Here is a 15,797-nt window from a genome sequence, read left to right on the forward strand (position 1 = left end):
CCAATTGGCACCAAATGTGCGTCAGTGCGTGAGATTAAAGTATTATAAAAAAGTATCTAACATTTTTTTTTAAAAAGAATATTTTGTTTGTACGGCAACCCGCAATGTATCTTTGTGAATTGTTAAGAATTTTTAGGAGGAATCTCTATTTCTCATTCACATTCTCTCTATTTTTATTTTTAAAATGCAATAGGGTTTACATGTTTATTTTTAGGTGGATTCTCTATTTCTCACTCACATTCTCTGTATTAGTTATCTTTTTGGCATTCTTTTTGGAGTAAAAGAATCACGTTTTATGCATCTCTAAAATGTTGGATTTTTTTATATTTACAAAATGTACAAATTCTTTATATATTTTGAAAGGATTTTCTCTTTGGAAATCGCGTTTATATATCTCTAAAATGTTGATTTTTTATATTTTGAAGAATGACCAAATATAAAACAATAAGCAAAATAATAATTATTTTTTTTACCACCTCACTCTTATTTTAACGTTCAAACTATGGGTGGCAACGAGGTGGATTTTTTCTCTACCTGACCCGCCTGTCTTACAATAACATGTATAAAACTCACTTCACTTCTATCCCCGAATAGTAAAACGTTGAAACCTAATCCGCCCATGCGGGTACTCGTCCCGCCTCTACCCGTCCCTATAATTATTAAAATCCAACAAATAAAATTAAATTTCAAATTTTATATAACTATCATCACATACATAACATAAATTAAAGTAAAAACTTAAATATAATACAATATTATTAATCATTTACTAATTATTTTACATATATTATATGTATTATATATTAAAATTATATATATATATATATATATATATATATATATATATATATATATATATATATATATATATATATATTGGGGCAGGTAGGGGCGGGTATTACCTAAGAGTATAATTCTCCACATACAAGCGTTTTTTTATACAAGTCTTTACAAGTCATTTATATTAACGCGCTGCGAACCGTTACTGCACGTTTTCACTGCACCTTATTCTTCTTGCTGCACGTTCTTCTTCCTCTTCCTGTTCTTCTTCTTTTCTTTCGTTTCTTACCTTCTCTTTTTCCTTCTTCATTTACGTGCTTTTCTCTCTATTTTCTTTTTTCGTTATTCTCGATTTTCATTGTTTTTTGACATCAAGCTCTGAAATCGTTTTTGAAGAAGAAAAAACAGCGGAAAGAAGATAAGGAGGAGAAAGAGAAAGAATTCTGAATTATGCATAAGGTGTACTTCAACGAATTTTGGGTGTATTTCTGTAATCGTTTGGGTGTATTTCTGAAGTTCCATTATCTTCAAATTTGACAAGAAACTTGTTTTCATGGAGGAAGAAGAAGAAGAGTCGTTCATAATGCATGGTGAGTAGCGCGCTTTGGAAACAGGAAGTGGTTGAATAACATGTGTTTATTTACTCTTGAATGTGGGAGTATAGTGCGTGTGTTTTGTTGGGTTTGTGCCAACTTGTAAGACTTGTAAGCCAAAAAAACTTGTATGTGTAACAGGCCTCATTACCTAAACTTGACCCGTCCTACTACTTCCAAGAATCTGCCCCGAGAGGGTAGAGACGGAGTGGGTATCTGCGGGTGCCATCCCTAGTTCAAATTAATATTTTATATTTTTTTTTGTTTTTGACCAAAAAATAAGAAGATTTAAACTCGTGATTTTTTAACTAAATATGAGGAGATTATGTCATTTGAACTATAATTCATTGGCTGTTTTATGTTTATATTATACTAATTAAGTGTTAATAGTTTAATTTTTGTCTTATAAGTAAGAAAAAATTAAAATTTTAAACTAATAATTTCACCCATTAAGATTTAAAATGCTTATAAGCCATCGAAATAATTAATCATTATATTCAGTAGTAGGTACTAAATCCTGGAAGAAAAAAAAAAAAAAAGAAGTATACAATATCAAATATAATAGTGTAGTTTTTAAGATTAAAAAGTTGCAAGTTATGAAATATATTTGTTTATAGAAAGTGATTGAATACAACCAACAATTAACAAATCCATCCTTCAGGATTGAATAAAGCAAATCCACGTCAATAATAAATAATTTGTGTCCCCATATATAAACATTCACAATTAGGTTTTTTAATTTGAATATGGATAAAAAAGTGATGTTGAACTCAAATGTGGGGAATACATAAGCTTCACAGTCATGTGGTGTCAATGGAACAGAACTCGAACCATGCGAGTTCTCTATTAATAAAAAAATTGAAAACAACAAACAACTCGGATGGTCCGTTTTCTAGCTTCCGAAATTTATATTTGCCCAACCACAAGTCGGACCATGCGATTTCTTAAGCAAAATTTTAAAATCAAACAACTCGCATGGTCCGATTTGTGTACTCTGAATTTTTTCAAATTTTTTAATACAAATCGGACCCTCCGATTTGTGTGCTCTAGATTTTTTCAACTTTTAAAACACAAATCGGAGGGTCCGATTTGTGTACTCCCACAGTTTTAAAAAACACCAAAAATTACCATGTTAAAGTATATCATTCCTTTTGTTCCAATATCAAAATTTTTTAGCCTCACAATTACCCATGCGCGCCTTTTCCGGTCAATGCTTATTTAATCATCAAAAATCAACACTAGATAATAAACAATTGAATCTTATTCTTTCAAATTATTTTATACATGCATCTATTTTATATTATTACATTAATAAAAACAAATAAATACATATATTTACTTGAATAAATGTATAAAAGTATAAAATATAATAATTTATGTGTATATTCTTAGTCAATTTATATAAACAAATTTGTTATGTAGTATATAAATTATATTAATTTATACATGTATATATATATGTTCAAAAATTGATAAAATACTACAAATTTAGTTTATTAATTATTTTTGAAAAAAAATTATTGATTCTCTTATGTTATTATTATTAGAACAAAATAACTAATATCAATTAGTCGAATAATCAATTCACTAGTTAACTTAAATAACTACCAAAATTTGAATTTTACGTATATTGTAATTCATTGACAAAAATAAACACTTAATAAAATTTTAATTTGCTGTATATTAATCTTTAATTTGCAAAGTATAAAAAATATTATGGTAATATTAAAATTATTAATTAATTAATTAAAAGATTACATATACGAATATAAAAAATTATTTATATATTAAATTAGTTATTAATATATTTATGTATAAATATATGGGTGCTATTCTAATTTTTTTTAAATAATATTTTTTTAAAAGATCTTTTACAAAAATAAAAGTGATTTTAAGTTTGAATATCTCATGTAAAAAAATATTTTTATTTATTAATTATATTTGAATAAACTAAGATAAAAATACTTTTTTGTTTATTTATATATAAGAAATATTTTTTTTAAAAATAACTTTTAAAAAAGATATAAATTATAACTTATTAAAAAAGATTTTTTTTTATTTTTGTAGTACTTTTACTTTTATTATTAAAAATTTACTAAACACACTAAAAAATAAAAAATAAAATTTTTTTCATTAAAAAAATATATTTTTTATTGATAGCCTGAAACAAACACATAATCTCTTCTTTTTACCTAAAAATCTTGGATTCCAATCTGAATCCTAATTTAAAAAAAATAAAAAGGAAAGATTACATATACAAATGCAAATAACAATAAACAATTCAATTAAATAAACAAATTTATTGACGTAGCTACACTTTTATATTATAATTTTATATTTTTTAGAAGAAAAAGGAAAAGGTCGTTGCTAACTGAGTCAGAAGACTGAGAGCTTAGAACACAGAAACAGGTGGAGCATTCTTCTTCTGATGTGAGAGTGAGAGAGACACTCAATCCATTAACCAATCAGCATTCACAGATTTTCCGGTGAACAAACAATGGACGAGTTTTTGAACACCTGCAAGGTCTCCGGCGACGCCGCATACGCCGCCCTAAGGTCGGTGCTTGACAAGCTCGAGGATCCGAAGACTCGTACGGACACTCGGATCTTCTTGTCGGAGCTTCAGAAACGGTTTCCGACGAAGGAAGATTGTGATAGCTGCTTTGAAACCTACCACTTCCGAATCGAAGACGTGCTTTTGGACCAAAACGAAGGTATACACTTTTTTTTTTTGTTTTCTTTTTTGTCGTTTATAGCCGCAAAACACAGTCATAAAGGCACCAACCAAAAGCCACAACGTATTTTGTTTGGATTGGATTTGATTGGATTGAGTTTCACTTTGACTCTGTTTACTAATTTCACTGTTCAATTTGGAGGTTTTACATGTGATATAATGACATTACAACTCTGATTTTGATGTTGATGTTGAAGGTTAATGCATGGCTCTGTAAAAATTCAAAAGTTAAGATTAATTAAGTAATAATAGTAATAAAGGACTAAAAGACAAGAAAATTTTATTTGTAGTGTTGTGTTGTCAAAAATAAAGGTGTGTAGTTTTTGTGATGGGTTGATATTTATGTTAATTTCTATGCACTGATAGGGTAAACGAGTTTTATAGTGGCAGCTAATAAAATTGAACTGAGAAATCATGGTGGTTAGTTATCTAAGTTGATTTTGACACTTTCTAACAATGTTATTGGTCAGCAGTGTAAAATTTTTTGTATTATATTACTGCATATACATTAATTCCATTTTTGATGTGCATAATGGGAAACTTGTTTGCTTTGTTGCAGGACACAAGGGGAGAAAGAAATTGACTACGATGGTGATTCCTAGCATATTTCTGCCAGAGGACTGGTCTTTTACTTTCTTTGAAGGGATTAATAGGCACCCGGACTCCATTTTCAAGGACAGGACTGTTGCCGAGCTAGGCTGTGGAAATGGGTGGATATCCATTGCCATTGCTGACAAGTGGTTGCCTTCCAAGGTTTTTTCAATCATGTGCAGCATTTTTTATTTAAGGCCTCTTTAATTATAGTGGCCATCACTATTTTCTTCACATAATTGTGAATGCATAAACACACAAGATGAAACAATGAAATGAAAGTGGTAACTGAACAGACTCTTAAAAATTCATACAACTGCCTAGAAACACTCTACATGCATTTTTTTTTCTGTCAACTATTCCTTGAAATCACTCATAGCACAAGCTGTAATTTTTGCAGGTTTATGGCCTTGATATCAATCCTAGAGCGATAAAGATATCCTGGATAAACTTATATTTAAATGCTTTAGATGATAAAGGCCAGCTCATCTATGATGAGGAGAAAAAAACTTTGCTGGACAGGGTAGAGTTCTATGAATCTGATCTTCTGTCATATTGCAGAGAAAATCATATTCAACTTGACAGAATTGTAGGATGCATACCACAGGTACAGAACCATTACATATTTCCAACCAAGCACTAAGTAGGTTACTATGATTAATGATATAGTTGCTTCTTATTAGTGTGCCTAGTACATAGAAGTTTCATTGAGGTGCCTCTTCGAGGGCCACTTCTCTACCTGCTGTTTTCTATGTTGACCTTTTGACATGGTGATACCTTTTAGTATTGTGTGGCTTAGTGGCAAATTATTGATTCTAAAATTATACCTTAAAATATTTTATGCATAGTGTTTTTCATTTAGATTCCTTTGTTGAGTGTTGTTGAATTAAAGTTACTGAATATAGATTAGTGCAATTTTGATTTGACTACAGATGCTAATATGTCTTTTATGTTATTCTTCATGTTCTTACTTTCTAAGCTATGCCTGCCACTGCTATTGAGTCTTGGTTCTTTAATTTTGTGGAACAAAGTAATCATTTTGGTATTGGATATATTAACATCTACACGTGTAATCATTATTTTTAATTGTTTCTAAAAGCAGATAAAGCTTTTTTAGCTAAAAGAGTGTCCCGAGAGACAAATAATTGTTGTTGTTGTTGTTGTTGTCATTGGTAGCTTTTACTGGCAGTCTTATAAGTTGGATTAATTGCAAACTTTGGCTCATAAAAGAAAATTATCATGGCTGGAGAATCTTTTTTTTTTTTTTTGCAAATGATATTGTAATGTGTTTTAATTCAACTAAATATCAGTTATTCTTGTTATTGGCTTTATGCAGATTCTTAATCCAAATCCAGATGCAATGTCTAAGATGATAACAGAAAATGCAAGTGAAGAATTCCTTCATGCATTGAGTAATTATTGTGCACTTCAGGTAAATGGATCTTTATTCTATTATGATGGTCATCTGCTCTTTTGCTGGAGCTTGACTATTATGTCTTGCATTCTTTCATGCTAAGTGCTTTAATGTGAATCTCATCAATTTGAAAGGAAAAAAGTTATACACCACTGGATTTTTTGGTTTGCTCCAACTTTCTTTAAGTCACATGCTTAGTTATTATTTTATATTCGTATTGTTCCTTAGAGCAAGCCTTTTCCATTTATTCATGAAATAATTCATAAATGTTCCAAGCCACTAGAAGTCTAGAAGAATCTTGTTATTAAGATTTTACTTCTACCTGCACAACTTATCCTTGATACACTCTTGTGATAAGATGTTTTGGCTTTGTAGAAATGTCTTTGATTGATGTATTAGATGATCTAATGCAGCATTTTCATATTTACTTTACTTTGTATTTAGGGTTTTGTGGAGGATCAGGTTGGCTTGGGTTTAATTGCTAGGGCGGTTGAAGAGGGGATATCAGTAATCAAAGCTGCCGGAATTATGATCTTTAATATGGGAGGCCGACCAGGTCAAGCTGTTTGCAAAAGGTTGTTTGAACGACGGGGTTTCTGCATTACAAAGCTTTGGCAAACCAAAATTCTTCAGGTTAGAATTTAGAAAACAGATATTTGGCTATACATCAATTCTCCAGTGAAAGTGCAATCTTACTGAGAAATATTGGTATAGGCTGGTGACACAGATATTGCAGCATTGGTTGAGATTGAGAAGAACAGCCCCCACCGTTTTGAATTCTTTATGGGACTTTCTGGTGATCAGCCTATTTGTGCACGGACAGCATGGGCCTATGGAAAGGCTGGTGGCAGAATTTCCCATGCTTTATCAGTTTACAGTTGTCAACTTCGTAATCCTACCCAGGTGGGTGCTTCTCTAAAGCTTAATATTTCAAGAAGATAATATCTGTTTCCCTGAAGGAAATTGATGCAAAATCCATTTGCATATGACAGATCAAAGTTATTTTTGAGTTTCTTAAAAATGGATTTCAAGGGATCAGCAGCTCTCTAGATTTGTCCTTTGAGGATGATTCTGTTGCCGATGAGAAGATTCCTTTTTTGGCTTATCTTGCAAGCACTTTAAAAAATAGTTCTTATTTTCCATACGAGCCACCTGCTGGAAGCAAACGTTTTCGCAATCTTATTGCAGGGTTTTTGAAGACTTATCACCATATTCCACTCTCTGCTAATGTAAGATTCCAAATATGTTATTAGTTCTACTTTAGATCCTGTATAACTCTGCAGGCCTGCATTCTCTTCTGATTTTCTGGCTGTCTTTGATTTAAGCATGAAATTCTGCTAACATAATATTGACTTGATCTGTTGAAATCTTGTGCAAGAATGTTGTCATTTTCCCCTCAAGGGCTGCTGCAATTGAAAATGCTCTTCACTTGTTCTCGCCTCGCCTTGCTATTGTTGATGAACATCTAACTCGACACCTCCCTAGGAAATGGTTGACATCTTTGGCCCTTAAGGTATGGAGTAGCTCTTCCTTCCTCCCCTTGTTTCTCATACTTTTCCGAATGGCATATGCTATTTGCAATATTATTTCTGTGAATTTTAGAATTTGATATGTCAATGAATGCAGTTAATTGTATGTTTGTCCTTGCTGTGAAATTTCTGCTATAGCAACAATCATTTAAGAAGTTCTTTAGATGAGCAGCACTATTGAGAAAGAAATGTAGCTTCATGCCTGTTTGCCTTTTCAAATTTTACCATTATGGTTGCTAATTATGAGCTTTGGATTCCATAAATTGATAAAAGAAAACAAAGGATTGAATGATTTTCTTTGAATATTCTTTTGTGAACAATGTAGTTTGGTTGTTTGAGTCTACTTTAATGATTTTTCTCTTTCTTGCAGGGCACAGAAACCATTGAGCCTTTAGATGATGCAATTACTGTAATTGAAGCCCCTCGGCAATCAGATTTACTGATAGAACTAATAAAGAAATTGAAGCCTCAAGTGGTGGTGACGGGGATTGCTCATTTTGAGGCAGTTACTAGTTCAGCTTTTGTGCACCTTCTAGATACAACACAGGAGATTGGGTCTCGTCTTTTCTTGGACATATCAGATCACTTTGAGCTATCCAGTCTTCCAGGATCAAATGGTGTCCTTAAGTATCTTTCAGGAACTCCTTTGCCATCTCATGCAGCAATCATATGCGGACTGGTAAAAAACAAGGTGATGTTCCATGCTAACTTCCTGGCTTTCTTAGTCTGTAAGATATCATTCTATTTTGGTTTGATTTTCGCAATTTCTTACTGATTGCATTCACATGGTTTTCAGGTTTATCCAGATTTAGAAACAGCCTTTGTCGTTACAGAAGAAGAATCCCTCTTTAGTGCACTGTCCAAAACTGTGGAATTACTAGAAGGCAATACTTCATTGATTAATCAATACTATTATGGTTGTATTTTTCATGAGCTGCTTGCATTTCAGCTTTCTGGCCGACATGCACCAGCTGAGGTTTGTCACTCTTTTCTTTTTGCCTATAGCTGAACTTTCCTAGTAGAATTTTAATTGCCATCATTACGTAAATTTCATTCCTGATATAATATAAATATTAGTTTTTTCTTTTTGCTCCAAATGGACCATAAAAGAACCTTGTTGAATATGTGCAAAAAGTTGAATATGGAATACATATTCCAAGAATTTTCCTGGTACAATTTTAATTGCCTTCGTTACATAAAATGCATTTCTCTTTATCTTTGCCTCTTATTAAATTCAAACAAGGAATCATGTAAGTGCCATTATTCTACTAGCTGGATGTTTTGATCAATTACATTGGGAACTTAAGGTCTAAATTTTGCTAGCAGAAGAGCAAAGGCCATCACTTAATCTAGTAAGTAGAAAAATAAGGGCAACCTGGTTGTTGAGATTGTTGAGATATTTGTGAAAATATTTTCTCCAGCATACATGATCTGATATGATGCATGGCTAATTACTGACCTGAATATCATAAACACCCTAGGTCCTGGGACTTTGTAAGATTGGAAACTAAAGGCAGAATTTGTTTGCTAAATTTTCCAATTCTGCACATTTTTATGGCTGTTTTTTTCTAAGCTTATTGTTGCTCAGAATGGCAATTATGCCAGAAAATAGGATAGGCATCTCTATGTTATTTATTTATGTCATATCTGCTGCTAGGATTCTCATTGCTTTCATTTTTCAACTCATCCTTCAGAGAAAGAGCAACAATGCCAAATCAGTAGATATGATAGGATATTCCGCAGCAGCCTCATCAGTGCTTGATAATGCTGAGCTTTCAATTAACGGGGTGGAGAGCGACTCTGTTATTCACATGGATGTTGATCAAACCTTCTTGCCTGTTCCATCTCCTGTTAAGGGTGCTCTTTTTGAAAGTTTTGCTAGGCAAAACATGTCAGAATCCGAGGCTGATGTTAACACAAGCATCAAAAACTATGTTAAAAGCAACTATGGTTTTCCAACTAAAAGCGGCACTGAATTTATATACGCTGACAATTCAAAGGCTCTTTTCAATAAGCTTGTCCTCTGCTGCATCAAAGAAGCTGGCACCCTCTGTTTTCCGGCTGGATCAAATGGGAACTATGTTTCTTCTGCCAGATTTTTGAAAGCTGACACAGTGATAGTCCCTACAGATGCCAATGTGGGTTTCAAGTTTACGGAGAAGGCACTCACCAAAGTCTTTGGGACTGTGAAGAACCCATGGGTGTATATTTCTGGCCCTACAGTTAACCCAACAGGCTTAGTTTATAGCAACAATGAAATAGGAGAGATTTTGAGCACTTGTGCTAAATTTGGCGCAAGAGTTATAATTGATACATCGTCTTCTGGTCTCGAGTTTGACAGCAATGGCTGGGATTTGGAGCAGTGTTTATCTAAGTTGAAGTCTTCATGCAACCCATCATTTTGTGTGTCTCTTCTTGGAGGGTTGTCTCTGCCAATGCTAAACGGTGTTCTCAAATTCGGGTTTCTTATTCTAAATGAGCCGCATTTGGTTGACACCTTCCATAGTTTTCCAGGATTAATCAGGCCTCACAGTACTGCTAGATATGCTATAAAGAAGTTGCTGGAGCTTAGGGCACAAAAACCTTCAAGTTTATCAGATGCTATTGTTGAATACACTGCAATATTGAAAAACAGGTCTAAGTCTTTGAAAGAGGTAATTCCAGATCTGTCAACTTTTATGTTTGAGATGTATTTAACATGTATATTACATTGATCCCTCTCAAGTTTAAGTGATATTACACTTTGCACCCTTTGATTTGTCATGTTTACAACTGAGGTCAATGCTACATTTATAAATCCAAGGGTATCAGTTGTAAGTTGTAACATTGGTTAAACTTAAGGTGAGGTTAGTGTATGTTGTACAAATTAAGAGATGATGCATGTAATATCACCTAATCTTGGAACTGGTCTGTGTTTTAATTGGTTTGTTTTCATAGCTTTAATTCTTGCCATTTTTGGGTTATGATCTTAGGCACTTGAGCAAAATGGGTGGGAAGTGCTTGAATCGTGTGCCGGTGTCTCCGTAGTGGCAAAGCCCTCTGCCTATCTCAACAAGACTGTTACACTAAAGATTTTGCCAGAAGGTGAAGGTGGACAAGACAATGCCACCATGAAAATCACACTTGATGACTCCAATATTAGGAATGCCCTTCTCAAATCTACTGGACTATGCATCAATAGTGGCTCCTGGACTGGAATTCCTGGATACTGTCGTTTCAACATTGCGTTGGAAGAGAGCGATTTCAGCAAAGCATTGGATTGCATTAAGAAGTTCAAAGAGATTGCACTACATTAAACAAGCTCTGTCATTAGTGCACACGTGTTCTTTTAGATTTGATCATTAGTGTTTGTGGTCCTTTTCTTGTTTGAGAAAAAAAAAAAAGCAGTGGCTATGATGCTTGAAAGGTTATGCCCAACTTTCAATTTCTGTTCTTCCACTTAGTGTAGGATTGTTTTGATATATACACATAGTATAATGGCCACTCAGCATGCAGTAACTCGCTGCATTGTGAAATGTGAACTTCCAACGTTAAAATGAAATTGTTTCCCCTTCCCTTAATGTTAAAGGTTTTAGGATGTATATTATTGTCCTTAATCTTTAGTATCCTATCTTCAAGTTGTATCTTGATTTAATTCAAGTCTAAGTTCCCAAGCAGGCTAATTATCTAAAATTTTTATAGTCTTTTATCCTTTCACCAACTCAATGTTGATTCCAAAACTTTTTTAGTCTAATAATTAAATGTTTTTTGTTTTTACATTATTTTTTTCTTTATACCTATTCAAGTAGTGATTGGTTCGATATCTTTAATTTCTCTTGCATAGCGAAAAATAAAAAATACTATTTATACACTAAAATTATTTATTAATATATTTGTGTATAAATATATGTAGTTTAATTTATTTTTAATGTGTATTTATATTTTAGTATGTATTTTATATTGGTAGCTAATTTTGATAGCTAATTTTAATATATACATAGTATACTCGTGAGAAATTAATAATGAATAAACGATGGAGGTAGTTGGAGCATATAATATTAAAAAGGCGAAGGAGGTGAAATATGTTCCATTACTAATATGAAAAATTTAGTATTTAATTTAACTACAAAGGGATAAATGAAGTTGAAAAAAGAAGGTGAAAGTAAATTCAGTAGTATATTATGATATTAATATCTTTCTAATAAAATATGATATCTTTGAAAATTATAAAGAAATTCTAATTTAATAAAATTAAAAAAATAATCTTTTCAAAAAGGGTAACATAATAATAATAATAATAATAATAATAATAATAATAATAATAATAATAATAATAATAATAATAATAATAACAACAACAACGTGCGTGGCTCGTGACTGAGCTGAGGACTCACGAGGAGTGCCACCATCTTTTTCATTTTTCATTTTCATTTTTCACTGCACTTTCATATTCCTTCCTTTCCGAGTGCTGCTTCTTCTTCTTCTCCTTCATTCCACTCCACTCCACTACGCATTCTACGCTTTCGAAACGCATCGTTTTGCTCACGCCGATTCCAACTCAAGTGAATAACAGCGAGTCGAGTTCCGCCAACTCCTTCACTGACAGAAGGGAAAAAAAAAGAAAGAAAAAACAGAGCTACCAGACGCAACAAACTCCACTGACTTCTCCATCGCTTCTAGAAGGTTCCACTCCTTAAATCTTCATCTACACGCACTTTGCACCTGTAAATGATTTCATTCACTGAATAAACACACGTGGATTGATCCTCCTTTTGCCTTGCACCTAGGGTTTTCTGTTCTCTCTTTTTTAAAACTTATGCGTTTTACGTGTTCGACGAAATTCCTGTGACGATAAACCCTTATTTTTTTTTATTATTCTAGTGAAAAAAAAAACCATTGAAAATAGATTTGGATTTTCATTACTTGTCATTATACATAGTTTATGGTATATAAAGCAATGGTGTTATTGATACTTATGTTGCATAGGACGTGATGATAATTTAAAATGTGTATCTAGCTATATGCTGAGACTTTGAAAATTGAAAATTCTGCTTGGTATGTTATTTCTGCTTGTGTTTTGAATGTGGTTTTGTTCCTGTAACCATGCAGATGTCTTTGTATATTGGTAATATGTCCGAGCACACCCGAAAGGATGAGCTCGAGCATGTTTTCCGTAGGTTTGGGCATTGTAACGTTCAGCTGAAAAGGGAAGGATATGGGTTTGTGGTGTTTGACTTTCCTCCTAATGCGACAAAGGCTTTGAGGGCATTGAAAGGTAGGAATATATGTGGGGAACCACTGACTCTGACGTGGTCCAATAAGCAGCCTGCTGGGAGTTTTCAGAGGTTTCCTAGGGGTGGTGGTAAGATCTACGAACCAAGACGTGGAAGGAATTCTGAGAGGATAGGGCATGCGAGGAGGAAAATGGATTCTGATGGATGGAGGGATCAGGAGATGGGCAATGATGGTAGGGGTGGATCTGTTGGGGTTCCTAGTGAGGAGAGAGGATATCATCAAGATGATTTTAAAGACTATGTTAGGGAAGAAAGAGATTATAGGGAAGAGTTTCGTGATGATGGCAGTGGAGTTGTGCCTGCCCTGGAGGAAAATGGAAGATGGGGTGAGCCAATTCAGGACACATCGGCTGGCAATGGAAACGAAAATGCTCTAGAATTTGATCGGTATGAACCTTACCATGGCTATGACATGAAGCATGATGATAATCATATAGGTTACCGCGGTAGTTCTCCTAGGGCAACATCCTTAGAGAATATGGCCAGAGTGCGGATTGGTGAGGAAACCGTGAATCGTCCAAAGGACTCAAAATTCCGGCAAACATGCTATAGATGTGGTGAGCCAGGTCACAAAATGCGAGATTGTCCAAAACAGCATTCTTCACGGAGAAAGTATGAGAGGTTGGATGGTAGGCGAAATAATAAAATAGATGGAAATCATAGAATTGAAGATGAAGATAAATTCAGGTCTGAATCCTGGTCGAAGATGCGGTCAAGTGGGGATGCTTTATCAATGAGGAACCAGAGAGATGAACGGAGGGTGTCTGCATCACGACAATACCATTCACCATTAAGAAACAAATTGTCCCCTATGGCAAAGGAAACCGACAGGCACCGAAGAAGGGAATATGGAGGGAAGAAGCGGTGCAGAAACGAAGTAGAATCACCTAAAAGACCCAGGGGAAAAAGATCAAGACGGTCAACCAGTTCTTCCTTGCATTCAGATTACTCTACTTCTCACTCACTCCCAAATTCTCGATCACCCAAGTCTCTGCGGAAGTCACGTTTCTGTTCCAGATCAAGATCAGTGTCTTCTAGATCACACTCCTCATCTTCAAAGTTAATATCTTCTTCAAAATCTCCACACCGCAATGGCAAAAGTTCGGATTATAGGAGGTCAAGCTCTCATAGATCTTTGTCTGTCTCACTCAATCAGCCTTTGCCATCATCTGCGAAAAAGATCGAGCCCAATTCAAAATCATCTTCCATTAATGCTACCGCACTTGAATGTATGGATCATTTGGTTGTACAGGGACATAAGAATGGGAGTGCAATGGAGTCGGAAAATGTTCAATCCAAGGATGAAGGTCTTGCTGTAAATGGAACTTCTGCAGTGCACTCTACAGTGGTGGATGACATTGAAAATGACCAATGCATTCAGGTGGACAATGATAAAAATAGTAGTCTAAGACCATCAGATACATTAGCAGATTTAACCAAATCGCTTGTTACCAGGAATTTGTCTACAGAGGTTGTGAAAGAGAAAGAGCTTTCTTGTCACACTGAGACACCATTGGTGCATGATATTCAGAAGGGAATTCAGAACCAAGTATCAGAAACTTGTGTCAATTCCCATTCTCGTCATACAACAGCCATATCCACAGAGGAAATGTTCATGGTTCTTAAGAATTATGGGTTGGAACTTCCAAAAGACAATGAAGAAACTTTATCAGTGGATGCATTCTTTGGTTCTGCTCGATTGTGGCCTTGGCATATCGTTTATTACCGTAGGTTGAAGAAGGGCCCAATTTCAGCTGAGAACTATGCTAGGCGTGTTGCACAGAATCAGGAATTTGGCATTGTTGATAAGTATATAAGAAGCAGCAGTGGATGGGGAGAAGTTGATCTTGTGAATTCTTAATACTGCAGCTACAAGTGATCCCCTCTTTAGTAGATTTAACCTCGTTGAGTGCACTACATTGTGATGTTCTTTTTGGCATGGCTCTGTATTTGCCCAGGTAATTTGCAAAACATGCTGTATTGCTTTGCCAACTTATTTCCGGTTACTATTGGCACAACACCATTTAAAAGCTGATAAAAATATATTAGAAATGTAGCATGCCAAATGCAGAGATTGTAGATAACCGATGATAGTTTTTTGGAGACAACTATGGTTAACATCAATTAATAACTGAAGTAGGAACCAAGTTACTTGTTCATCGTATAGCAAATCAAACATTATCCTTTCATTCTTCCATGTTTTCTTTCAAATGGTCAAAGTGTCAAATTCATTTTATTGTGGAACATCATTTTAACTAAGCGTTTGTTGGACAAGCCTTCATATATGATGTAATTCTTTTGAATTTCATTATACTCGAGTTGTTTTTCATCCTTAGTAATTATGTTGTGTCAGATTTTCTGATCGATGAAGTGAGGCCCTGTTTATTACCTTGCAAAAATATGAATACGTGCATTTATTATGATAATTAAGAAAACATTTAGTGAGGCTTTTATGGTTGCAGGCTTGCCATGTCATGGAGGGAAAAAAAAAGGGTGTTGCTCATCATCCTAGGTTATCTCATTGACTGGTGGACTATAGCTATTTCCTTTCCTTTTCAAGTAGGCTGGGTTTTGGATTGAATAACATTAGCATATCTTCATGTAAATAATAACTGAACTAATCTTGTGCGGAATCAGAAAATCAAGAAATAACTATAGTATGGGTTAATCAGAAAAAAACATGTTTGCTTTGCTGGTAAATGGCATTTTGTGTCTGTAATGTGTTGGGTAGAACAATAGGATAATAGTTTTTGTTTTCTTCTTTGTCTGATGATGGACTTAATTGAAGGATTATTGCCATTGAGCTTGTCAATTTAATTCTTAGAAAAGAAAGAGAAGAGGGGTGTCAGAAAGAAAAGGAGGGGGCGGTGGGGGGTGTCTGAG

General features: G+C 34.1%; 2 protein-coding genes across 3 annotated transcripts; both read left to right on the plus strand.

The window, feature by feature from the left end:
- The first annotated feature begins 3,733 nt into the window (after nucleotides 1–3,733).
- On the plus strand, nucleotides 3,734–11,222 carry LOC130961576 (methionine S-methyltransferase). The gene is made up of 12 exons (XM_057887528.1): nucleotides 3,734–4,087; nucleotides 4,667–4,860; nucleotides 5,099–5,305; nucleotides 6,035–6,130; nucleotides 6,557–6,745; nucleotides 6,827–7,015; nucleotides 7,105–7,341; nucleotides 7,491–7,625; nucleotides 8,012–8,332; nucleotides 8,438–8,617; nucleotides 9,336–10,295; nucleotides 10,614–11,222. The coding sequence occupies exons 1-12, from the start codon at nucleotides 3,871–3,873 to the stop codon at nucleotides 10,935–10,937; spliced, it is 3,249 nt and encodes a 1,082-aa protein (XP_057743511.1). The 5' UTR covers nucleotides 3,734–3,870; the 3' UTR covers nucleotides 10,938–11,222.
- Nucleotides 11,223–12,043: 821 nt separating this feature from the next.
- On the plus strand, nucleotides 12,044–15,797 carry LOC130960413 (uncharacterized). Of its 2 annotated transcripts, XR_009079095.1 has the most exons (3): nucleotides 12,045–12,303; nucleotides 12,730–14,872; nucleotides 15,377–15,797. XR_009079095.1 is itself a non-coding variant. In XM_057885803.1 (2 exons), exon 2 carries the CDS (start codon nucleotides 12,730–12,732, stop codon nucleotides 14,773–14,775), a length of 2,046 nt encoding a protein of 681 aa, XP_057741786.1. In that variant the 5' UTR covers nucleotides 12,044–12,303; the 3' UTR covers nucleotides 14,776–15,290. The 2 variants fall into 2 exon arrangements, 1 of the variants encoding a protein (XP_057741786.1); XM_057885803.1 differs by lacking the exon at nucleotides 15,377–15,797 and having other exon boundaries at nucleotides 12,044–12,303; nucleotides 12,730–15,290.

This window comes from Arachis stenosperma, chromosome 2 (assembly GCF_014773155.1).
Source record: "Arachis stenosperma cultivar V10309 chromosome 2, arast.V10309.gnm1.PFL2, whole genome shotgun sequence".
Taxonomy (NCBI): domain Eukaryota; kingdom Viridiplantae; phylum Streptophyta; class Magnoliopsida; order Fabales; family Fabaceae; genus Arachis; species Arachis stenosperma.